A 27,225-nucleotide genomic window follows, 5' to 3' on the forward strand; every position below is an offset into this window, starting at 1 on the left:
GGGATTACAAAAGTGTTCGTTAAAACTAGATTTTCGCTATAACGGTATTCGTTAAAACGGGATTCGACTGTATTTCTAGAGATAGGTGGAAACTGTTCAATTTTTCAGAAATAGTGTTGACATTCTCTTATTACTGGCCGGGATTACACTATAAAAATTGTGATAAAACTTTAACTTTGGTTACATTCGTTCAAATGTAACCGATGCGCTAATTGGTTGAATTTTGCAAGTTTTATATAATAGGACTTTAATAAAACTTTTCTAGTGCGATCCCGGCCTAAATAGAAAAATATGTAGAAGTTATTTGTATTTGCAGTATGTATATATACGTGGGAATATTTTTTTTTCTGCAAATGAATGTGCGCATAGAGAAAATATACATTTTAGAAACATATCTGCTTTATTGTATGGGGGTTTTTTTATGCGTATTTTCTCATTTTAAGTACATACTTCGGAATTTTTCAACTTTTCAGGATTTTTAGTGTACATTTTGTTTTTAGTGTACAGTTTTAATGCATATTTTAGCATTTTAAGTGCATATTTTAGCATTTTAAGTGCATATTTTAGCATTTTAAGTGCATATTTTAGCATTTTAAGTGCATATTTTAGCATTTTAAGTGCATATTTTAGCATTTTAAGTGCATATTTTGGCATTTTTAAATGCATTTTGCATGTTTTTAGAGCATATTTTGCCACTTTTTTAGTGCATATAATCCGGGCTGTAATAATAAGCTACGACTTGAGACAAATAATCAAAAAAATTACGGGGCGAGAAAGAAATGCTTTTTTTTTTTCCTTCGAACAAGGAGTAAAAATATCATATTTATTTACCTTGAGTCTTCCACGAGCTAGTTTCCTATTAGCAACTGCCTATCACTAGTTTACATCCGTTAGGAACCACATTCCTACCTGTTTCCCAATTTTAAAATGAAATGTCCGTAGGTACAACTGTGTTGAGGTACAGCAGTCTCCCCATGGTGTCTCAAATTTTGTTTGGAAATTCAACTGCGGACTTTTTTAGAAAATAAGTTGTTTAATTTTTGCTGTAACTTTTCGCGGCACACGTACGACCTTCTCAAGGCGCAAAGGGTAAAAAAGCGCATACAGTATATGAACATAAAATAATGATCTTGACTGAATTTCTTACAATTTTTGTGTGCATTAATGCAAATAGTATGTGTCGTAAATAGGCTTAAAATAACTATAACCCTTCCAATTCGAATTCACCCTACCCCATTCATAAGTATACGTTCATGAATAAGCCATCACTTTAATACCACAAAAATGTCAGAAAGCAAAGCTAGAAATAGTTTTGTGCCTACGGATAGATCTTGTCGAGAAAATCCCTACCATATTGATGTGAATCCGTCTTAAAGTTTCAGATACAACGTCCTCTTTAAGTGAAAACTTACAGTCGAGTCGATCGCAGAGCCTACTCCATTTTGCCTTTGTAAAAGTAATATCGTTTAAACACCATCGTTTATTTATTGAAACTTCATCGAGTACAATTCTTATAATATCAGAAAAATAATCAAATTTAAGTTCTCTTCAGAAATAGTCGTAATTGACAGCATCGTCATCGATGTCGACTTTGATCGTTTCGACGACTCTGGCTTCCAACGCTTTAATGGCATCTTCTCCAAACTCTGGATCTTCGGTCGCGTCTTTCACTTCGTCGTCAGGTGAGTTCGTCGCCGGAGGAGTTGATGCGTAATACTGCGTACTAGTCGCCATCGAATGGGCAGCGGCGATGAACTCGTCTTCCTCGTCGTCTTCGTCGATTTCTGCAGTGAGCTCTATTCCTTCAGCTTCCCGTTTCTTACGGCCGACGAACTGGGGTTGAGGCTGACGGACTTGCTGAGAGAAGAAGAAAAAACAAATTACACTTATGTTGATTACTTACGAAATTCAGTATTCTGCGTATTGTATGTACCAATTTCGATTGACTACAATAACACTTTTAGACCCGAGCATCCATTTTTTAGAACTTTCAAAATGTCTTTGCATTTTTCATACTCAAAAAGTTCATTAAAAACATAAATGTCTGAAAATCTTTATTTTTCAATTTGTTTTATTTTATTTTATTTATTTATTTATTTATTTATTTATATATATATATATATATATATATATATACAGGGTGATTATAAAAAAACTATCCTGACATATGGGCCCCTAACTATCATACCATTCACAGAAACTAAATGAAATTTTGGCATAAGGTATTTTGATGTATGCGCTCAAGAATGATATGGAAAACAACAGTGTCACTCTAACAGTTACGGTTACAGTGAGAAAATTTCGAAAATATCAAATGGCAACACCAAGTTTTTTGTATTGGAATGTGATCTCCATTGTGAAAAACCTTAAATAGCGTTCGAACGGCAACAGTAGCATGAAAATCACCGGCGGTAGATAGGCTAAAAGTGAGGACAACCAATAAGGACAGAGAAGCAGCATAAAATAAAGCATTTTATTGTGTTTCACAAATTTTCCACATGACCTGGTGGAGGACTAATCAGGCTGGGATGTCAGCCGAAGAAACGGTGTGACGAATGAAACGAACATTAATGCTCTGGTGCACGGCAAAGTCCTTTTTACTTTTTCCTTGCCTAGCTCCGGGGATTTTCGTGCTACAGGTGCCATTCCAACGCTATTTAGTGTTTTTCAGTATGGAGATCGCATTCCAACACAAAAAACTTGGTGTTGCCGTTTGATATTTTCGAAATTTTCTCACTGTAACCGTAACTGTCAGAGTGACACTGTTGTTTTCCATATCATTCTTGAGCGCATACATCAAAATACCTTATGCCAAAATTTCATTCAGTTTCTGTGAATGGTATGATAGTTAGGGGCCCATATGTCGCGCGGGATAGTTTTTTTATAATCACCCCGTATATATATATATATATATATATATTTTTTTTTTGTATATTATTATAAAGAAATAATTTCCAGTGTTTTGGATTTCATATTGATGATTACGATTGGGCGATTGACTTATGCGCACAGAATGTCCGTGCTAAATCAAGCGTCCAACTATATGCACATAAAAGTCAATCGCCCAATCGTAATCATCAATACGAAATCCAAAACACTGGAAACCCTAATCAGAGGGGAATGTCTCATTGACCTAAACTACTAACCACGTTTTTTTCTATACTTCCCACTGACGATGTCAAAGCGTGTTTCAATGTAGCGTTACATTGTTTCTGTGCAATCCTGAAATTAAATTAGATCGCTTGAAAAAATCTCGAAAGTCTCTGATTTACAATTGAACATGACAAGCTTTCGAGTAAGAAAGCATTAGTTTGTGAGCCATACTTTTTTATGAATTATTGGCTAAATAATTTTTTGCCACAGAGTTTGAAAAAAAAATCCATGTACGTTGTGCAAAAAATACGAAAAGTTTGTCAAAGTTACCGAGTATAAGTACTCATTTCAAAAATTTCCTCCTTGTCTATCCCTCACTTTATTTTCGCCGTTAGCGCCATCTGTTGTTCAAACGTCTCGAATTTAGTTCCGATATTCTGTCGATATTCTGTAGTCTCATTTTTGACGGCAATTTGAAAATAAAAGTTATAAAAATAATATTCTTTGTTTTCTTTAATAATAAACTAATGAAATGGCTAATTTTTCATAATGTCTCTTCTGAATTTTGTCCAGTAAGATTAGTAGGATTATTAGTAGGACTAAATACACTTGGAGAAATGATGGTAGGAAGTTCAAGAAAAGCGTGAATGAAACAAACAACTCGGCAGGTTATTTAGCCCGTTGTGTTCTGAGTGAATTTTTCACGTTGTAGGCCTGTGTGATTGCTACCTGTAGAGAATTTTTTTTCAATGAAATCGGGGAGCTTAGTGCTATTGTCCAAATCGAGGTGTCTAACCTTTTCAATCCCCCGGGCCAGATTCGCCGTATTTCTGCTACTCACGGGCCAGAAACTTGTATACAAAGAGCACACATATGACCCGTATTGAATTTCAATCCTTGAATTGCAATAGTCTATTTTTTTGGACGACGGTCAGTTGCACTGCTCGGAAAAGCTGTCAATCAAATCCGAGGGTTAATTGCACTGGACTCTCCCTCTTATCAGATGGGTTAGTTGCACGGGAGTGGGGGGGGGGGAGATACCTTATCTTATCTATAGTATATCAAAGCTGGTTAAAGTGTGTTCGAAAATTGCAAATTTTATAAAGAGTATGAAACTCAAGATGGAGTGGAGATGCGCTAAATAAAATTGTAATGCAAAGATGTATTAGGAAGAAAATTTGAAGGTATTTTTGAAGTTGGATTCACACACAACACAATCACGAGCCTGAGAATAATTTGAACAGGCAAATCATTTATACAAGATATACAGAAGACTGGATGTTGTGAAGATACTCTGCCTCTACCGGGTTCGACTCCCGGTAGAGGCAGAGATGAGTTTTTTCCTTCCTTAAAAAATTAACATCTAAAATAATAAATATCTTCTCAACATCCAGTCTTCTGTATATCTTGTATTAACAAGTGGAGAGCGGCATTCATGTCAAATCATTTATAAAAGTACGAAACGGAAAGTCATTAGGGATTTCAACGAGCAACTCCAGAAATTAATAAGGAAAGAAATTAGTGGTGGTTGTCAGGTTATGCAGGAAAAAATAAATTTTGAAAGGCATGCATTTATATGAGAAAAATATAATAGAGCATGGCGTGCACCTTTCCAGCGCTACCCAAAAAACGCTAAAAAAAAGTCCATGATGAAGACGAACGTCCTTCCAACGTCTTCACGAATGTGCCCAACTAAGACGCCTACATATAAAGGTGCTCTAGGCCCACCTGCGCATGGACCAGGAACCTCAAGTGCAGAGGGAGCCTCATGAAAATTAGATCAGATTGAAAATTTCGAGGATAAGCATACAAATAGGTAGGCAGGCATTTTCAGTCAGGTACAGCGCCCCCAGAATCCACAAGATTCCAATATTTGAAAAGCTATTTCATATTATGGATGCAATAACAACCCAAAAAAATGAGGTTTAATGATAAGGAAATTGAAAAAAATATCAAAAATATCGCCGCGTGTTGCAGCCGAAATGGAAGCGTTAGCGTCCGAATCAGCTGCAGGGACCAGAAGTGCTCGTGAAGCTGCCAGTCGCTTGGGCTTACCACCATCCTCGATACGCAATATTCTTCATGGAATCCTTGATCTGTACCCATACAGATTGCAGTCGTGCCATGAACTTTTACCATCGGATACCGTACGGGGGTAGCATTTGCGAGGTGGGCTTTCTCCAAAATGGAACAGAATCTCACGTGGGTGATGTAGACAGATGAAGCTCATTTTTCGCTTCATGGCAAGGTTAATACCCATAACAGTCGCATGTGGGCGACGTCTAATCCACGTGAGTACACGCAGAAACCATTGCATCCCCCAAAGGTGACAGTGTGGTGTTGGTTCACAGGTTCGTTCATCATAGAACCCTTCTTCTTTGAAACTCAGTACCCAGTAAATTGGTGGAGAACGGCTACGGTGAATGCGTAGCGTTATTTAACGCTTCTGCGCGAGAAGGTCGTGCCAATAATGCAATCAGCCCACAGTTTTCCTCCAAGAAGAATTTAAAAAAAAATTCAACTGCACATGCTTGTGGTTAAAATGCTACATCTAGTTTCGTATCGTGAACAGTTACGTTCGTAAGGGTGTTCATTTTTCAAGTTAGGCGCGCTGACCGAAGACTGTAGGGAAGAATATTACTCATAATTTCACAGCACGTGTGTGGATGAAACCGAAAAACCATCAGCTCAGTTGTTGTGATAACGTGAAAATAAATGAACGAAGCGCAGCTCGTAATGCGAATCATCGCTCGTTAATCGAATCGAAGTTTGTTCAAAATTTTCGCTCGTTATGCGAATTGCTCGTTAACCGAAATTCCACCACTGTATTCCGGTTCTGTGATCAGTTCTGAGCTGTATTCGGAGCAGAATTAGTAGTTAAATATTTCACTTATGAGCCTCATTTCTTCACATTTAAATTTCATTCAAAGCTCCCTGTGCCCACCCTTTTCCTCAGCCTGATAATGTGTCTTGGGAAGCTGTCCGAAACCAATCTGGAATTTTTGATGTACAGTTTGCCTTTCGGAGAATAAATTTAATTTGACGCGAATAAACATCGCAATATACAGTATCGGCTTACCTGCAAGCAATTGGAGATGATGCAAACGGCTTCCGTTGAAGACACATTATTGGACAATGCCGTTGTCTGAAATAATAGGAAACACACAAAATGAATACTCAGGCAAATCGAATAGAATCTTCGTTCAAAAACTCACAAGAAAAAACACTCAGACCTTTCCCGGAATGACGTAATAAAGTAGACATAGGGTTTATCAGTCGTTCAAGTTAAATTAAATGTTCGTAATACTACATGACCATGACTAACTGATTCGTTTGTTCCGTTTCCGATCCATTTTCACTTACACGGGGTATTTCGGAACTCATAGTGCATGCGTTAGGGCAAGGATGTTCAAACTTTATGAAAAGGCGGACTATTTTATTGATTTGAAATCATGTCGCAGGCCACTTAAGTGAACTGTAAATAACATACTTTACATAAGTGATTTGTAAATATACCGCGGGTCACTTTAGATATCTGGGAATGTGCCGCATGCCACTTAAGTCATGTGGAAGTGTGCCGTTGGCCACTTGAATGATCTGGAACTGTGTCACGGGTAACTTAAGTGTTGTGGATCTGCTGCTCAGGAACCGGCCCTAACGGGAAAAGAGGTAACTCAACCCACCGGACAACCTCCGGAATAGTAGTGTAAGAATAAGTATTCTGACCTTTGATACAGAAGGGAAAAGAAGCTACGTAGGGCTGGCCCTTTTGGAAAAAGTCTAATATGCTCACCGGCATATCCTTAGATCTTACCTTGACGATGAACAAGAGGGAAAATAAGATATTTAGCTCGGCCGACCCAATAAAGAAAAAAGGATCATAAGCCCACCGGTTTCCACTCGAGGATTTATTAGGATGAGGACTTTACAAGTGGAGAAATTGGATACCCGTGTAGTCAGACCAATGGGGCCCTGTACGTGAAGAAGACGGATAACTGTGTAGTTACGCCATAAGGGCCCTACACGCAATGCAATGAATTTCTGGGGAGCTGTTGAGAACTGACATTATAATGAAACGGATGCGCCGTAAAAGCCAGTGTTGTGAAGCATCCAGATGTCTGCAAGTATGTTTTGTGTGTAACTATTTATTGTTTTGACTTACAATGAAGCTCCGGAAGGGGCGGGAGAATTCGGTCGTGGGGTGTGATGTGGGTTTTTAGGTGGTCGGGTGGCGGCAGTTGGGGCTGAGGATGTTTAGTTGGGGTTGGGGGCGCTAACGGAGATGCAGGGCTATTGTTGGGTTGGGAATGTGAGGGAGGCAGGGTGACGAGAGAGTTGGTGAGGGACGCCCTGGGGGGTTGGATTTTCTTGTGGTGGCTTCGCTTGGCTGAAACACCAGTAGGTTTTCCCGGTGCTTCCGCGGTCTTATGACCACTGTGCTTAAATTGCAATAGCGATAGAGCCTGGACGTGCTCGGTTCATTCTGTATTCTGCACCCACACACCACTTAGGTGCTCTGGAACTGAACTCACAATCATCTCTAAATATGCCGCGGATCTCTTAAGCGTTGTAGAGATGCATCGCAGGTAAATTAAGTGATATGGAACTGGTCACATAAATGACTGCTCGATGTTAATCTGCACTGCATTAAGCGATGTGAAACTGCGTCGCATTAAGTGATGTGGAACTGCATCGCAGCTCACTTAAGTGATCTGTAAATGAGCCACTTAGTTTTGATTTTTACAAAATTAGGTTTGAGGTCGTGGGCCACTTCAGATGACTCCATGGGCCCATAGGTCGGGCTAATATGCGTTAGGGGTATAATACATGTATAAATACAAAAACAAAGCTACAACAGGCAAAATGCCCAACGAGGTGGCTGAGAAAAAGGGGCTGCACGGAGCTATTCAGCATATACATTAATGCTCCAAGGGGGGGTGTGTTCTATCCGTTTTCATAGATTAAGTGGTAGAGCACTTGTCCGGCAAACGAGAGACCTGGGTTTGAGTCCCCGTGAGGGCAAATATTATAACACAACTAGACAAGCACAAATCACCTTTCCCGAAACTCAAGTGATGGAGATTGTTTCCTAGCACTACATCGACGGTGTGAATGAAGTCTGCATCACTGTTGGCGGCCAGTTCTGAGCCCTTGTTATGATGTATCTTTATCATTAAGAGTTGTTTTTTCCTTAAATTCATCTGTGTCCTTTCTTTGTCAATGTTGTTTATCATCATTTCACGATGAAGCACGTGCCGCCCTCTAGTGCTCAACCACTTGAGCTCCGGACATGGATTGCATGGTTATTTTTTCCTGTCTAGTTGTGTTCTATCACTCCCTAAAGTATGCGCCACGAATTCTGAATCACCCTGTACTCTCGAGATCATTATGAAGAATTGAGTTTTAATCAATTAATTCCACAACTTACCCTTCCGTTGCAAGCCAGCACCTACAAATGAGTGAAAAAAATTCAAAATTAGTTAAATGTGAATAGATACCAACGGTGTTCTGCAATGTTAAGTCAGTATTCAAATCGCATTCAATCATAAAGTATTAATGTTATCTCTAATTACAGTAAAACCTTGATATAATTGATATAACGATATTAAGCGGACCAAAAACAACAAATCTATAGAAGAATCATCATTATATCGAGAGTCAATATGTGCCACCAAATTTAGGCTGTTGTTGACATGTTTTCTAATTCTGCGTCGTTAGCGCCATCAGAAAACGCGCCTTAAAGTATTCATTCGTCGTGAAAAACTGTAACTTATTAGTTGATTAGTGAAATTCCATCAGATATATTGCCCTTGTAAAGAAGTTTACTCTTTGCCGTCTTACAGAGAAATTAGAGTGATACCAACATGTTTATGAACATTTTCGGTGATCATGTGGTGCAAAACACAAGGGCCGGAACTTGAGGCAGGGGGAGCAACTGCCCCGGACGGAAAAACTTAAGGGATGGCAGTTTCAAGTGAGAACAAAGAACACCGTTATAAAAGTATGGAATTTTAAAGTTGTGGGGGGGGGTAACAAAAATCCTGGTTACGGCCCTGCGAAACACCGATGTTTTATTAGAGACGCTCTTTTTCAAAACCTCTTAAAAAATATCGTTGTATAGGGATTTATCGTAGTAGAGGATATCGTTATATTGAGAGGCGTTTAACATTAGGCTATAGGAAATTCCAAACAAAATTTGTACAAATATCGTTGTAGAGGGATTTGTTGTTATACCGTTATCGTTGTAGCGAGTTTGCACTGCATTTTTAATGACTCCTTCCCTAAAATTTTCTATCACATTTTTTTTTGCTCAAAAATGATTCATGTAAAGATGGCTTTATGATGAAGCAGGAAGGCATTTTTGATTCCGGGTCATCTTCGTGCCAAGCCAAATGTGGCCCGCATGCTCTTGTATATAACATATGCTGTATTTATATGGGTTTTTAGGCATCTCATAAATTTGTAAATACTGTAGTTTAAAAAACCATAAAAATCGAAGGAATTGCTATGTTTGAATGCGGTTGCGAAAGAAATTATTCTCACGGGAAGGGGGAGGAAAAACTGATACAGGGAAAAAAACTATTTAAAATTTTTGTCGATAGAGGGCGCTGCACTAAAGCGAGTTACTGGAAATATGCAAATAAAAGTCCTGTAAAGTGCAGGATGCGAGATTAATAGCTCATTTCTGAATTTTTCATCAGAAGTGAAGTGAGTGAAGTGTAATGATTCAGTATTTGTGTCGTCGTAGGCTCTCTGTTGCTCTCTGTGGCGAGACTTTTCAAAGGTGAGATCATCTCAAGTTGGGAACCCCAGAAAACCGATTTCAGCCGACCACCACTGTGGCGCCGGTCGGGTTGTTCGGTAGGCTGCATATAAACATACTTTTTTGAAATTTTTCACAATAAAAACCATACTAGACAACAAAAATGCAGAGAATATCGATGGCCGCTGTGGGGGTCGAGTGGTCATAGTGACGGAATCGCATCGCTATGTCCCGGGTTCGAATCCCACCGTCGCCACGGTGGTGGTCGGCTGAAGTTTATTTTCTGTGGTTCCCAACTTCGAGATGCGAATGCAAGCCGATCTCCCCATTAAAAAATCTCGCTGCAGAGAGCAACAGGCCTACAACGGCAAAATCTTCAAACATTGCACTTCACTCATAGTTCGAAAAATACGTGGCAGATGGCAGCACTATACAAGCATTACACAGAAACAAGCTTCACGTTAGGCTCCCAACACGTACACGCATATCCCAACGTGTACCAATTCGTTAGATGTTCCGCAGAGGAATATGGACGAGGTATACACACATGTGTGGTCTAGTAGTAGTAGTAGAGAATATCGATGAAACCCGTGGCGTACTTTGATTCCTCTAGAACTAGTCGGCCAATCACGCCCAACTCAAACCACTAGTGTAAAGCGTGTTGCACTCTGTAGGAAAACAGTCATGCCAATTTCCCTATTGTGTGAGTGGAAAGCGTGTCGCGGTGTGCGATTCAAGTTGTACGTGGGGCGATCACAAATGAACATTTTTCAGTCTTTTCAGCTAACCAATGAGTTGTTCAAACGTAATATTTATTACATCAAATACTATGAGTTCAATTTAAGGCTATTCTTGATTTGGAAGTATAACTGACTAACTAAAGTGCACACGGTAACAAATTACTGTAATTGTGTATCTGCGGGGGAAACAGTACAAGTGAAAATTTGATTCTAAAAAATTCATCATAAAATACTCACAGTTGCTGAGAATTTGTAAAAGTCACATAGTACACACTGTGCCTGAAAATAAAATTGCAATTCCAGTTGATGAAAGGAAAACGTTTTTCGGAAATCACTCACATACATGTAAAACTAATGATATAACGAGAAAAAACGCATATTTCGTTACGCCTTTCGACAAACCATAAGTTGCCGATATTATTCCTACATATAACTCTGATTTCATTTGATTTAGATCATAGTTTCCAAACTTTTTTCTCCCATCGCCCCCCCCCCCAACGCAACGCAATCTAACCCATAGGATCCTATGTTATACCCGCAGCTTTTACCGCCCCCACGAAACATTCCATCGCCCCCCCCCCTCCAGCTGGCATCAACGCCTACGTTGGGAATCACTGATTGAGATCATTCTCGTAGGGATTTGGGTGAATTTTTCTTTCAATAAATTTGGTCCTCAAGTAATGGGAAGAATTTTCTTTCGAAGTTTTGTCGATTGTTATCAATCGAACACATAAATACAAAATGGACAGTGGTTGACGTCTCGGCTAACGAACGCCTCGGTTTACGGATTTTTTGGCTAACAAAGATTTTTTTTCGTGATTTTTCCGCCTCGGCTAACGAACATTTCCGTTGATGTGGATGCACGCGCTAACATAAAGCAGCCGCATCGTGATCTGAATTTTCCCTCCAGTCATCATCAGAATTGAGTCCGATTAACGTGTCGACGTCCGAATCTTCCTGCAGATATACCTACGCTTCCCTTTCTGAACCATTTCGTGTAAAATGAAAGATTCAGCTTATAGAAAATGCATTGGAAAAAAAAGAGTCTATATTTTTAGAGAGCTCTTCTTTCAGTGCACATCACTGAACAGTCTTCTAGAAGCTTATCTTTCCCATTTACATGTATAATCCAGACATAAAAAAAAACTGACCAAATCGCAAATGAATGGACACACCTACGAACTCGACTGGGTTGTGTCAACACTATCTAAAGCTCGTGTTGGTTGTGCGTGGCTCGGCTTGAGTGCGTGAAGCTCGTGTTATTTTACATAGTGTAAAATAAAGATTTTCAATATATCTCTCATCTTTTGTAGCTTCTCATCTATCTAATTTTGAAGCTTTTAATTTTCGTCTTCAGTCAGTTTTTGTCTTTTTTATTGCGTTCCCTGTTTTGAAAAACTTATCTTCAAATTTTGGGCAGAACCCGGAACGAATCAAATTATTTTCTATGGAAACCTATGGGAAATAACGTTTCGGCTTACGAATATTCTGGATAACGAACGTGATTCCAAAACGAATCATCTTCGTTAGCCGAAGTATCATTGTAATTTATTCACCTCGATCCGCATCATAAACGAATACAGCATCATATCATCATATTCTGAACGCATTCAATAATCAAAACAATCAACTGATTATTTTCAAAGACAACTTACGGCTACGAACTGGTCCCTGGAATTAAAACAAAACTTGAGAAGAGGCTGTAAAGAGAATATAATGGAAATTATCCATCTGTCAATGACAATTAATATTAATAATCTATGATAGCTGAATTAATCCGCGAGGTAAAAATAACGTATTCTAATTCTACAGCTTATGTGCTGATGCTACGCAAACCTTTTACTTCAAACAACTTAGTCATAATATGATTATACCTCATGAGAAGAGAGTTTGAAATTTATTAATTATGTGAATGTCTTCAGTCAATATGTGACAAAACACAGATAATACACATTTATTGCGAGAAATTTTCGCCGTAGAACATATTCTCATTCTATACTGAAGCATCGTCTATGCTCAGAATCTGAAGAACCGCAGCACCGTTTGACATCTCTGACATGAGCGTAAACTTAGATACGGCTACTTGAATGATATGGTTTAATCGAATATCGGTAATACAACGTAAACCTCACAGGCACGAAATCAAAACCAACTAAGTGTCGATTAATGGATGAACGAACGCCAGAACTCTGCCACCGGATTTATTCCGTTGCCGAGATTTCTTCCAGCCCAGCTTCGTGGTGGAATCGGAACAGGAAAATAACGCCACAATGAACTCCGCCGTGTCCAAGAGCATATGATTTAAGACTGTTCCTCTGACCATCTCTGGTTGTTCATAATAGAAAAACAAACGCGAAAAATAGTTAAGACTTCATTATAAGTTAAGTTCATAAATATTTCGAAATCGACTTACCCTGCCCGAGTTTTTGCCGAGGATTCCTAACCCATAAGCAAACGCTATGAAGCAACCCACGAAGATGATGGCCGTGGAATGAGAAGCTCCCGAAAGTTTTCGGGAACTTTCCATTGGTCTCATAACTCACTCACACCTATGTAAGATATATATATATAGAAAAATGTACAAAATGAACATTATGAAAGTTAAAAAATTTTTTTGTCGAAACTCATCAATGTTTTCTGTTTTCATATACATACAGCTCCTCGAAAAGCCACAGAGGTCGTTTACTAAACGAATACCTGGCATGAGCGGTCTATCTTATTGCCAGAGACTTCAATTTCTGGGTTTACACTCCCTGGAATGGCGTAGAATCGCTGCAGATCTGAAGATGTGCTACAAATTAGTCCACCAAATTGTTTATCTACCATCGAGAGAGCCTTTCTTTGAGATCATAGACAGGCGAGTTAACCTACGTAGGCATCGCTTCCAAATAAGAATACCAATGGCTGGAAGGGATTGCTTTTCCCACGGATATAGATGCCGTGTGGCAAGAATATAGAACAGTCTTCCATCAGAACTTGTATGTGCCTCCTACGCAAGATTTGCTTCCACTATTGGGGATTTCGACCTGACTCCGTATGCGAAGTGCTTCCCGTACTGACTATTATTGTTTTTTTTTTTTTCTTCCAGTATAAGTGCATTTCATGCCTTCTGGGGTTATTGTAAATAAATGTAAATAAATAAAATTTTAACTATATATATATATATATATATATATAACGGTAAATGTGATAAATCGGTACTTACCAAGCGCTTTGATAAGTTTGATAAATTTCCCTAAGTTAATCACTTTTACCTGCGATTATATACAAGCATGGCGTCGTTGGTATACATGATAAACTATACTATTTGATAATATACCATACGTGATAATTCGCACATGTATTGTATCGTTATATCGGGGCACGATCATAAAATTTGTTATCATTATATCAGGGTCTGACTATATATTCATCACACATACTAGACTCATTTGAAATTTTTTTTCCATATCTAACAAATTCCCCAATCACACTTAGGTACTACGCATAATCACTGAGACAAAAGCTATAAATTTCAAGTATTTATCATTTTACCAACGACACTTGGTAATTATGCATAATCACCGGCAAAGGTGATATTATTTTTCCGTATTTATCAACTTTACCAAGGATTCTTGGGTATTATGCATATTCACCGGTAAAAGAGATAAATTTATTTGCCAAGACGATTGGCAAGTATGCATAATAACCGGTAATTATGTATAACAACCAGAGATTCATCACATTTATCGTAACACAAACAAATAAAATTCAAGCGAAACACAATCAAATTATTTTAGATTTCAGAAATGCGGTGAATCTAATACTCTTTTATATAATAAACATAAAATTGTGTTGGATTCACAACTTCAAAATTATTTTATAAATTAAATAGATCATAATGAAGTGCTGTTTTGATTAAAAGTACGTTTCGTCCTTTACTCAGTTTATGTGTTTTAGAACCGCATCATTCAGGGCACCGTTTCATTTGTTTTTTTTCTGTCGCTATTGTATCTGAATGAACATGACTCGTGGTCCTTAAAGCTGGAGCGTAACTAGAAGGGGGGCGGGGCAACTGCCCCTGGTGGCAGTCTTAGGTGTGAACTAAGAACACCATTACAAAATTGTCGAATTTTTATGTTGTGGGGACGAGAAAATAATTTTTTCTCCCGACGGCAAAAATCCTAGTTACAGCCCTGCTTAAAGGTCCCACACGCCAGACCCTTTGTACAGTTTCGCACTTCAGTGTATACAGGGTGATTCAGAAAAGAAGAGGGAAAAAAACTTTAACAAGTGATAGTACACACCAGTACAAACAATTGTCATCAAAGAATGCATGGTCTAATGGTCTAACATTTCAACGGCCGCTTCGCAAATGTTAAAACGGCATTCCCGTTCAAATTTATCGGTAGGAAAAAGAACATCATGCATGCAAATGTAACCTGGGGAAGAAGAAGAAACCCTATGCAAATCTGCGTCACAGTTTATAAAAGGTGCAGACGCCAGCCCTGTGAAGTTATTCAAGCGCGCAACCGTTCTAACTGTTGTAACGTACGGAATAATGGCATTTCCGGATTTGGCAACCGCTTGTGGGAAAAACACTCACCGTACATTCGTGCTGTTTCTGTGGTACTTCCATTTGCAGATCCGTAAATAAAATGCATGTCTGCTTTTTCCAGTATTACTAAAGTGCTATCCCCGAAGGTACGAGCGAATTCGTTGGAAATACGCAAATGAGACGGTTATAAGAACTTTCGCTCCCAATTCTCAACCAGTTCACCGTTATAAACAGTGTATGTGGACATGCTGCAATCTGCCGTTGCTGGATTTGTGACTCGCCTGCAATGTGTTATTCCCTGTGGTGGTGGTCATGTGGAACACATACTGCTGTAATAAACGATGTGGAGGCATTCTGTTCGTTATTTGCGTATCTCTTCTTTGACTTGTGTACGTCAGTGCCACCAACCGGCCATTTTTTAGTTAATTTTTTCCCTGTCTTAAAAAAGTTCCCGTGACCTAGCGATGCTTAACCTGAAAACCATTTTTATTTCTGTTATTTTTCCGGTTTTTATGAATTTTTACAGTTTCTACAGACTTTTTGCTCACCCTGTATATACGCACGACTGTACAAAAATTAAAGTCGAAGGTAATGGCGTGTCCATAAGTGGTAAAGGACCCCAAGTAATGTTCATTCATGTATAATTTCAAAAGCTTGTGCCGCTGCGGTGGTCGAGTGGTTATAGTGACGGACTCGCGATGCGAGGATCCGGGTTCGAACCCCACAGTGGTGGTCGGCTGAAGGTGGTTTTTTGTGGTTCCCAACTTCAAGGCGCAAATGCGAGCCGATCTCCCCGTTAAAAAGTCTCGCCACAGAGAGCAACAGTCCTACAACGACAAATCATTCAATCATAACACTTCACTCATAGTTAGAAAAACAGATGGCAGCACTACACATAACAAGCATTACAGAGAAACAAAAAAACTTCACGTCAGGTTTCACTACACGTACACGCACATTCCCGCATGTACCGATTCGTTGGGGGTTCCGCGGGGGGGGGGCGCATGTGTGGTGTAGCAGTAGTAGGTAGGGCCTCCAAAAAATGGCTCGGGGATCCATGATGTTCTTAAGTCAGCCACCTCGTTGGGCAATTTGCCTGTTGTGGCGTTGTATTTGTATATAAAAGCATGTGCAAAGTCAAGCATATGCGAAAATAATCATGTATTTCCGGGGGGGGGGGCTATTTGAGTATGCTCAGAGGATCCATTGACAAAATACATATTCAAAAATACGAGATTCAAATTAACGTACACAAATACAATACAAAAAACGTGTAAACGTGTGCGTAACATATAAATTGGTCAAAAGGAAAGAGTTTTGAAGATCCCTATGAGCCTTGCTCGGATGCAGTGTTGATATATTGTTCCTCGACAACAACTTACACCGCATACATAAAAGGAGACTGGAAGTGCGCGTCTGTGCGGTGGGAGCGATGACGAGTCCAAACCGGCAAGAACCCCAGTGATTTAAGAGGAAAATATGATCTCCGACCACCTCGGCGTCAGCAGAAGTGGCCGGTGAATAGGAGGGTCTAAGCGCATTCACCTGTAGAGTCGGATTGGATCATCGACGACGAGGACGTATCAAATGGGATTTACTCGATTTAATCCTGTTGATAATTCTGATTGCCCGTTGGCTCAGACTGTTTATATATTTATTTATCCGTCATACGATTATACGATTCCAGATTGACGATGATGTATTGTATCAAAATTTTCCGGATACACCCATCCTTCGGGAACTCTTCGATATCTCTCCGAGACAGGAAGCGGGTTGTTTCCGGTCTTCAAAGGTCAAAGTATTACTAAACTGCGCCGCGCGCGCGCGCGCGTTATCCAGTACGTTAAAACTATTAGAACGCTTTGCACGTTGGAATAACTTCACAGGGCTGGCGTCTGCGCCTTTTATAAACTGTGACGTGGATTTGCGTAGGGTTTCTTCTTCTTCCCCAGGTTACATTTGCATGCATGATGTGTTCTTTTTCCTCCATATAAATTTCAACATGGATGCCAACGTAGCGGCCGTTTCGAAAAGTGCGTTTGCGTTTTATGGTAGACCATGCATTCTTGAATGACAATTATTCATATTGGTGTGTACTATCACCTTTTAAAGTTTTCTCCCCATCTCTTCTGCATCACCCTGCATGTTACTTCCAAAGCCTGGACTGCGGCCGATTCGCGAAGGGGTCGGCCACTTCGCAATTCAGCCAAGAGGTTTCGGCTAAAGTTCGAATTCAAGGAATTATTCGGACTTTGGCCGGCCACTTCGCTACATCCCTTTCGGATATCCCTGGTGAAAACTCGATGTGCTGATGGAAGACGACCCGGTAGGGACCAAATCCATTTTTTAAATCGTCAGCGTGTGATACATGTCTATATATAGCAGCTTTATTGGATTAACTCCATGTGACGAGAGAAAAACTAGAAAAATAATCACATAAACATATAGTTTTTCCTGCCAAATTTTGAAGGAAAAAATGATTACCGCATTGCCTGCGGTTTGATGGGTTGCCATAACTAACGTAGGCATAATTATCGCAAAAGAATACGCCAACTTGATGATGATCCCGAATCCGTAGAAATTCATAAAAACCGGAAAGATAACAGAAATAAAAAACGGTTTGCAGGGTTAGCATCGCTAGGTCACGGGAAGTTTTGTAAGACAGGAAAAAAATAACTAAAAACGGCCGGTAGGTGGCACTGACGTACGCAAGTCAAAGAAGAGATACGCAAATAACGAACAGAATGCCTCCACATTGTTTATTACAGCAGTATGTGTTCCACATGACCACCACCAGCACCACAGGGGATAACACATTGCAGGCGAGTCACAAATCCAGCAACGGTAGATTGTAGCAGGTCCACATACACAGTTTAACGTGGTGAACTGGTTGTGGATTAGGAGAGCAAGTTCTTATAACCGTCGCATTTGCATATTCCCACCGAATTCGCTCGTACCTTCACCACATATCGGCTGTTTTATGAGGGTTTTTTTCCCTGTCTTAAAAAAACTTCCCGTGACCTAATAACCGATGCTAATCCTGCAAACCGTTTTTTACTTCAGTTTTTTCCGGTTTTCATTCATTTTTAAAGTTTTTACGGACTTTTTGCCCACCCTGTATTTATACTTGTACATGTTACTTTGAATCTCGTATTTGAATGCATATTGTCAAAGGAGGTTCGCGAACTTCTTGTATAGCCTGACTATTTCCGTTATGCCTGGCTTTGCACATGGTTTTTGGAATTGTCTTTTCCGGCGAGCTACCCTTCAAAGTTGGAATTACACAAAGAAAATTTGTAGGCGGTCTATTCAGGCCTAGAGGACTACCCAGGTATAATTTTGTAGAGATTGCAACTGCTGTCTTAATTTTGTGTGTGTACCCAACCTTGAATTCGTTACTCGATTTTAGGCAAGCTTTAAATGTGAAAAGTTAAGACATACATAGAACAAACAGATCAGTGTGAAGCCAACAAAATAACATAGAAATTGTTTTTTCATTGTTTTACCTAGTGTTGATAAAGAAGATTCAAAGTAATCCCTAAACTAATTTTTCATTTTATTTATCGTTTATTTTCAGTGTTTGAAAAGGGAATTTTTAGGTGTGCCCAGACTGGGCACGCCGAGTCGGAAAGGGTTAACGAGCATGGCTTTGGGTCCTTTAGGTCCCACGCCATTGCCCCCGATTTTATTGTACGGTTTAGCACTTTTGTTGATATTTTCGTACTTTGTATTCTTTAAATCTCGCATTTGAATGATTATTGTCAAAGGAACCCCCTAAGCGCTCTAAAACAGAGGCCCTCAAACCCATTGCATATAACCTGATTCCCTTCATATACACTATCTACCAATAAGTATTTGGACACCTATGCAAATGACGATATCTGCGGTCCTGAGATACGTCACGCCCTCCGCCGGTATATATCGTGTGGGAAACAACATCGGCATTAGTCGCATGCAAGATGCCGCGCAGTTCGGAGCTCTCTGATTTCGAGAAAGGTATAATTATCGGGTATCACAAAAATGACCGATCCTTAAGGGACATATCTAGCGAGCTGAAGTACCCAAAATCGACAGTGGCCTATGTGATTAAGAAGTGGAAGGTGAGCTGTGATTGTCGGAATTTGCCCCGAGTCGGCAGACCAACGAAACTGGGAGATAGAGACCGACGGGTGATGTCCAGAGAAATTTGGAAGAACCGCACCCAACCGATGGCCCTCATCCGCGAGGAGTTTCAACAGGGAGTATTGTTTCAATGAATACGTAAGGAAGCACATCTGATTGGTTTTCATGGTCGTGCTGCTGCCCATAAGCCTTTGATCACAAAGTCCAACCGCGTTGCTCGGTTAATGTGGTGCAAAGCACATCGAAATTGGACCGTAGATCAGTGGAAACGGGTTCTTTGGAGCGACGAATCAAGGTTCACCCTCTACCGTTCGGATGGCAGGGTCTGGGTCTGGCGTCTGCCTGGAGAACGTCTCCTGCCAGAATGCATTGTGCCAACAGTCAAGTTCGGCGGAGGTGGAATTATGGTCTGGGGGTGTTTCTCCTGGTATGGACTGGGACCCTTGGCCCCCATTCATGGTAAGCTCAACGCCGATGCCTACTGCACTATTTTGGATGACAATGTGCTTCCTACGTTGTGGCAGTTTTACGGGGTAGACCCCCGTTACTTCCAGGACGACAATGCCAGCTGTCATACTGCGAGGTTAACCAAGGCTTGGTATGGTGCCAATGGGGTTCATCGAATGGACTGGCCTGCCCAGAGCGCAGACCTGAACCCTATCGAGAACCTCTGGGACGAGTTGGATCGCCGAATTAAGGGGTGCCCTACCCGTCCAACATCGGTGAAGGAACTGACATGTCTTTTCCAAGCCGAGTGGAAGAAAATACCACTAGCCATCACACAAGGACTTGTGGAAAGTATGCGACGGAGGGTTCACGCTGTAATTGCCTCTCGTGGAGGCTCTACCAACTATTGATTTTGAATAAAGTTAGTTTTTCTTTTCTATCACAGGTGCCCAAATACTTAATGGTAGATAGTGTATATGTCTGACCTCGCACATGTTTCTTTTTTTCTTTTTTGTATTTGTATATGAATCCACTTATACGACTCCTTTAGGTCCCCATTGAAAAGAAAAAATTATTTTTTTCCTCCTTGTAACTCAGAATTTTCGCCGGAACGGCCATGACCTCCGGGACAATGAGCTTATATCGTGTAAGCGGCAGAGCCTGGTAATGCTCGGTCCGTACTGCTCTGTTGGTATTGTATTGGTCAATGATAATTTTTGTCTCACCACGGTCGTTTTTTGGCACACGATGGCTAATTAGACCGGGACCTACAATTTACAGCCGATTCCGAACGTCGGCTCTTTTTCTTCTCATACTCACTGAGAAGTTTGTGCGCTAACCCCCTCGATGTGGGACTCCCTGCGGTATCAGTCGTTTTTCTGTGGTTACGTCGCCGTTTCAGTTGTATCCCTATGTCGGGAAAGTGCCGGTATTATAAAGTGTCGCACTTGAAGCATAGTCCTGGTTGAAAAGTACTGTCGTAAATACACTGAAGAGCCAAAAAAAACTGGTACACCTGCCCAATATCGTGTAGGGCCTACCGCGAGCCCGCAGAAGTGCCGCAACACGACGTGGCATGGACTCGACTAATGTCTGAAGTAGTGCTGGAGGTTATTGACACCATGAATCCTGCAGGGCTGTCCATAAATCCGTAGGAGTAAGAGGGGGGGTGGAGATCTCTTCTGAACAGCACGTTGCAAGGCATCCCAGATATGTTCAATAATGTTCATGTCTGGGGATTTAGGTGGCCAGCGGAAGTGTCTAAAGTCAGAAGAGTGTTCCTGGAGCCACTTTGTAGCTATTCTGGACGTGTGGGGTGTCGCTTTGTCCTGCTGAAATTGTCCAAGTCCGTCGGAATACACAATGCACATGAATGGGTGCAGGTGATCAGACAGGATGCTTACGTACCTATCACCTGTCAGAGTCGTATCTAGACGTATCAGGGGGTCCCATATCACGCCAACTGCATACGCCCCATACCATCACAGAGCCTCCACCAGCTTGAACAGTCCCTTGTTGACATGTAGGGTCCATGGATTCATGAGGTTGTCTCCATACCCATACACGTCCATCAGCTCGAAGCAATTGGAACCGAGACTCGTCAGACCAGGCAACGTGTTTCCAGTCCTCAACAGTCCAATGTCGGTGTTGTCGGGCCCAGGCGAGGCGTAAAGCTTTGTGTCGTGCAGTCATCAAGGGTACACGAGTGGGCCTTCGGCTCCGAAAGCCCATATCGTTGATGTTTCGTTGAATGGTTCGCACGCTGACACTTGTTGATGGCCCAGCATTGAAATCTGCAGCAATTTGCGGAATCGTTGCACGTCTGTCGTGTTTAATGATTCTCGTCAGTCGTCGTTGGTCCCGTTCTTGCATGATTTTTTTCCGGCCACAGCGATGTCGTAGATTTAATTTATTACCGGATTCCCGATATTCACGGTACACTCGTGAAATGGTCATACGTGAAAATCCAAATTTCATCGCTACCTCGGAGATGCTATGTCCCGTCTCTCGTGCGCCAACTATAACACCACGTTCAAACTCGCTTAAATCTCGATAACCTGGCATTGTAGCAGCAGTAACCGATCTAACAACTATGCCAGACACTTGTTGTGTTATATAGGCGTTGCCGACCTCAGCGCCGTACTCTGATTGGTTCCATATCTCTTTATTTGCATACGCATGTCTGCACCAGTTTTTTTGGCTCTTCAGTTTACTAACATGAACATTGATGCAAACAAATTTTCTTCTCACTCATTACTTTGGGCCAACTTAAGAAATGTTGACCGAATTGTGCGAATACAAGCTCCTATTACTTCACAACCCTCAAAACATTAATCGTAAACATTACTATGTACCACTTAATGTAATATTAACTCATTTTAAAATTCTCAAATTTTACCAAATTAATAAAAATAGTAATTAAAAAAATGTAATTTTAGTCAGGTATAACAGTTGTATTTATGAATAGTCGTGATGAGTTTATAAACAAGTAAAAAAAAATTTTTCATAGTTGGCCGATAGAAGACGCTAAGATGCAAAAACCGTTAGTGAATTTGTTGCCTGAATATAGGTTCTCTGTAAGTTAAAAAAAAATTCTATCTTAGAATGAAAATTCAGAGAGTTTTCAATGTAAGCATTTTGGGCGCCCAGGCAGCACCTCCTAGAGATAGAGATAATAAGAGATGCTTGCATAACTTATTGTAGGGCGTTCTTATCAGTATAGATGGAGCACACTCTTCTGTGGGGGGGGTCATTCAAGTATTACGTCAGCATCGATGGGGGAGAGGGGTTTCCGATTCGCCAACTTTTGATGACAAGGGGGAGGGGGGTGGATGATTCTTACGTCATCAACCACCCTTTATGAAAATATGAAATATTATTAATGGCATCTTACTCGGTGATCCAAAAACGAGAAAAACCTTTCGATAGTTTGTGGGCACTTGAAGTAACATTCCCCACCCCCCGTATTGATAAGTGCCCTACAGAGCCACTTAATGGATCTCTAAATGTTTCGCGGATCCAAGTGATTTGACAATGTGTCCGGAAAGCTTAAGTGCTCTGGAACTGTGCCACGCATCACTCAAGTGATCCGTAGTTATGCCGCGGATCACTTAAGTAATCTGGAACTGTGTCGAGGGTCACTTAAGTGATGCAGAACGGCACTGGTGGGCGGTGTAAGTTCTCTAATTAAGTTATTAAGTTCTCTCTAAAACTGCGCCACATGTCACTCAAAGCATCTCTAAATGTGTCACGGATCGCTTAAGTTATCTGGAACTGTGTCCCGGGTTATTTAAGTGATTTGAAAATGTGCCACGGGCCGATAAAATGCTCTGGAATTGTACCACGGGTCACTTAAGCGATCTGCAGATGTGCCGCTTAGTTCCTTTTTACAAACTTTGGTTTGAGGGGGCCGGGGCCACGTCAGATAACCCCCAGGGCCATATTTTGTCCGTGGGCCAAAGGCTTTCATGCGATTTACCATATATATATATGGCTTAGAAGGTGGGTCGCAATGAATTTATTAACGATAAATTTTGAGTCCATAGCCTTCAAATCGCATTGGAATTCACAGAAATGGACAATAATAGCACATAAAGGTATTTTCTTCCGAAATTTCAGTTTAAAAAAATAAATTATTTATCTTCGGATCATCGGGGAAAGGGGGGCACTACGCCTCCCCCGTGTACGTCTCTGATCCCCCAACAATATGCGTTATAATCCAGAGGACCAGAGCTGATAACGAAATTTTGCTGACGGGGGGGGGGTTCAGAGTTTTGTTGGCTTTTGCTGACAAGGGGAAGGGATCAGAAATGGCTAAAAATTTCCGGCCCCCTGGTGATTGTAAAAAAAGAAAAAGTCAGTTGTGTGTGGAATTGTACCACCGAGTTGTATAAACACGTGTGTGTGTCTTCTTTATCGTTATATCTCTTTTGTATATATTAAATCGTTAAGTTTTGATTGTGTTTTATCTTGTCACTACAAGCATTGGATTAGTGTCAAAGGATGTTTGGAGGTGTGGCGAGTTTGATACCGGGTTCGCCCTTGGGGGCCATTCAAGTATTACGTAATCAGATTTTCAGCCATCTTTGATCCCCCCCCCCCCGTCAGCAGCTTAGAATATTTCATATCTTCAAAAAGGGGTGGTTGATGACGTTAGCAACCTTCGAACCCCCTTCCTCCCCCCTCGATGCTGACGTAATACTTGAATGGTCCCTTGTCACAGAAAACTTTCCTGAAACTGGGGTAGAATACAAACGCCGACATGACCACAGAAAATGATTGCTACAGCAGGGAGTTCCCAAATCGAGGCGTTAGCGCACCAGCCTCTCGGTGAATATGAAAGAAAAAGGCTGCCGTTCGGAATCGGCAATAAATTGTACGTCCCGGGGTTGTGCAGAAAATGACCGTGGTGCGACAAAAATTATCAAAAGCAAGCATTTCTCAAATGATTTTAAATGCTTTTCTCCACATTACGATAAACATGGTGGGGTAAATCGAGAAGCTTATCTATACTTAGAATAAGACAACCATAAGTATTCTTATGGGCATTGTATAATATTTCATCATGTGTATATATATATATATATATATGGTTTGTAGTTGCATATTTAAATTGGATTGCTGTATTTTTGAAATATATGACATCCATATTTGTTATGGGCATCTTTTCCTCATCCACCTCGTTGGGCATTTTTCCTGTTGTGGTGTTGTATTTGTATTAACCCCTCGAATGGTTTTAGCCATAATACTACATCGCAAGTTGTACGGAAGGAACAAATACTCTTACTGCTGTTGGAAATACTCCTCTGCTTTTTGCCTAATCATGGCACTAATGATTAACCCTTTACAACGACAATCCCGAGATACCTCGTCTAAATTTATCTGCTCTATTTCAGCAACGAAATCTCTCCCGGATTCTTGAAACCCTCTCATTTCTTTCTCTGACTCTACTGAATCCAACAAAAAATTCCCGTGTTTTTAATTGCAATATTCACTGAAACATTTGTTTCAAAAACCAGAAAAAAGTCACAAATGACCAGCATAAATGGGGGAAAAGTGCAATATTCATTAGTTAATGCTGTTTTTTTCCCCCCAATTTTTCTCTGATTTTTGCACTCAAATATTTCTGCTAATATTGCAGTTAAAATCATTGGATTTTATTTTTTTTTTTTATCTCAGGGGGAGACAGAGCAACAACTTTCTAACTGGAAGTTTGTAGACAAGGAAACCATGAAAAAATTTGATTTTCTTTTTTTTTTTTTATGGCACACTGTACTTTCACTCTCAAAACCTGTACAGGGTGATTTCTGAACACATTTCAGACCCGTTTACATGCCCAATATTGCGGGAGCATTGAGAGTTCTAACAACCGTTTGACGACTTTTTTCCTTCGTAATTAAAGAAATGAGGAGCGGTCATTGGTGAAAATTCTTGAAGCGGGTTTTAAACCCGATTTTTCAATTTCCCATGTAAACGGAGCTTTTGAGCACTTTTTAAAGTGAAACCACGCCTTCCAAGGACGGTATTCATCGACGTGGTTTAAAGTATAGTCACAATTTTTTGATAAGAGATCGCCACGGATTGGTTAAATTCAGGTTTTCAACCAATCCGTGTTGATCTCTTATCCAAAAATTGTGACTACAGTTCAAACCATGTCTGTGAATACGGCCCTAAGACGAACGGTTGATGAGATAAAGACCACCGCATTAGGACTTGGAGGACAGAAATACCCTCTTAATTTGTTAATACAAGATTCCTCGACAAACGAGAGACCGGGGTTCGAGTCCCCGAGGGGGCACATATGAATTTTCTTGTAATCATCATCTCTATAAAAAATGTAACCAGTCTTTCCCGGAATCTTGTATTTACAAGTGGAGAGGACATTTCTACATACATGTCGCCATCTGATGGCCATCATTCGCGAGCTATTAGTTGATTGATGCCGCCGCCTACATGTACGGAACCTTTCAACATATATACTCCAAGGGAGAGTTATTCTATCCGATTCCATAGCTTAATTGGTGGAGCACTCATCCGGCAAACGATAGACCGGGGTTCTGGTCCCCGTGGGGGCAGAGGTTTATTTTCTTTCTTGTAATCATCGTCTCCAAAAAAAATATATAACCAGTTTTTCGAGGAATCTTGTACACTCAGTATATGTCCGCGCGAAGCATGTTGTGGAGGAAAATACATGCCCCCATCAAAATTTTTACATGCCTGCCATATTTTTGAGGTATGTCATATCATATTATGCCATATTATTTAGGTCCTGCCATATTTATGATTGAAAAATTGAGAGGGAAACTCAATTACGTATTATTTGGCCATAAAAGGGGGGGGGGGGGGGTTGAAAAGTAGGGTTGACGACCATTCAAGAGTGACTCCACTATATATTCAATTTTGACTCAAGTTTTTAATCATAATTGCTATTAACAATACTTTGCGAGATCTAGAAAACTCGTCACTATAAAAAATACCGCCAAAAACACATTACCTGTTGTTCCCAGGATCTTCAAACACCAAACTACAACTACGAAATGGACATCACCCTGGTACCGTGACAGTCCGGTCAGCGTATCGACGACCCAAATAACTGCTCCATCACAGTAAAAAATGCCTTTTTATTCACCCGAACGGCAACCTAATTTTTCACACAGCTTATCTCTCTCTGATCTTGTCCGTTGCGTCCAGTGGCGTATAATTGCTATTTGAATCAATCTTTTCTCCATTTCTTTTCAGGTCCACACATACATCAGTGAAAGGAAGCGACAAGAACCTCGTGTGTGTCCCCATTGATGACAAAACTAGCAGTGCTCTTTTTTTTTTTGTAGAAAGGGTGGTCAATTCTATGGATTTGTGCGTGGGAATATGACATCTGAAATCAAAAGGCACAGGAAATGGACACACGCAGGGAGGTGTTTTTCAAAACACACTCGCATAGGAAATCCTTTTTCTCTACAATTTTTTTGTTGTATGAAATTGCTCTGCATGGGAAGCATATTAGCCACCCTGCTGGACGTCCCACGATTTCTAAGAGATGTAACGGATACGATTAGTATCCAAATTGCCAATAAAGCGGTATCTATTGTGGCGAAAATTTCAATTGGACGGTGGTTTGTCATCGAAACTGTCACAACTAGATTTCCTCGCTACTTTCTCGTTCCTGATGTTCCTGATTGCGTGCCACCCTCACATTGTACCATCATTTCTCATTCAATACGCGTAATGCCAGAGATGAATACAACAAAACCATACGTTGTGAAGAAAGCGTTTCGTACGATTTTTTAACGAGCGTATTATCAATGGTTCTAAACGCGTATGCATATACAGTCGAACTCTGTTGTACCGACACCTAGGCGGTAACATCTAGCGGTCCAAGCTGATTACCGAGGAAGACTTCAATGAGCTTTGCTTAGAAAGTCGATGAAACCGTGACGAACTCGGATGTAACGACACATTTTAGACGTGAATACGTCTTTTAAATCATCCGACGCTACTGGGAGCATTCTCAAAAAGTTGCGTTA

The 27,225-nt window shown here is 40.6% G+C and overlaps 1 protein-coding gene and 1 long non-coding RNA gene across 2 annotated transcripts; both read right to left on the minus strand.

Moving 5' to 3' along the window:
• Positions 1-1,288: 1,288 nt before the first annotated feature.
• On the minus strand, positions 1,289-11,483 carry LOC149083502 (uncharacterized). Its single transcript, XM_089235198.1, has 5 exons — positions 11,439-11,483; positions 10,834-10,875; positions 8,522-8,542; positions 6,173-6,238; positions 1,289-1,857 (listed from the first exon to the last, which is right to left on the minus strand). The coding sequence occupies exons 1-5, from the start codon at positions 11,481-11,483 to the stop codon at positions 1,549-1,551; spliced, it is 483 nt and encodes a 160-aa protein (XP_089091324.1). The 3' UTR covers positions 1,289-1,548.
• A 767-nt stretch (positions 11,484-12,250) lies between these two features.
• LOC149083503 (uncharacterized) lies at positions 12,251-26,352 on the minus strand. Its single transcript, XR_016193013.1, has 3 exons — positions 26,196-26,352; positions 13,010-13,145; positions 12,251-12,296 (listed from the first exon to the last, which is right to left on the minus strand). It is a non-coding gene; the product is annotated as an uncharacterized LOC149083503 (long non-coding RNA).
• Positions 26,353-27,225: the final 873 nt, after the last annotated feature.

This window comes from Pholcus phalangioides, unplaced genomic scaffold (assembly GCF_987345545.1).
Source record: "Pholcus phalangioides strain wild (caught in Gottingen) unplaced genomic scaffold, Ppha-v1.0 ptg000008l_1, whole genome shotgun sequence".
NCBI lineage: Eukaryota > Metazoa > Arthropoda > Arachnida > Araneae > Pholcidae > Pholcus > Pholcus phalangioides.

Bases quoted from the DNA above. Each gene is read 5' to 3' on its own strand.
- LOC149083502 (XM_089235198.1), bottom strand. From the start codon at position 11,483: ATGCGGCTGCTTTATGTTAGCGCGTGCATCCACATCAACGGAAAT. The intron at 8,543-10,833 runs GTGAGTATTTTA...ACTCATTTGTAG, and splicing joins TTTACAAATTCTCAGCAACT to GTGCTGGCTTGCAACGGAAG. The intron at 1,858-6,172 runs GTAAGCCGATAC...TTCTTCTCTCAG, and splicing joins TCATCTCCAATTGCTTGCAG to CAAGTCCGTCAGCCTCAACC.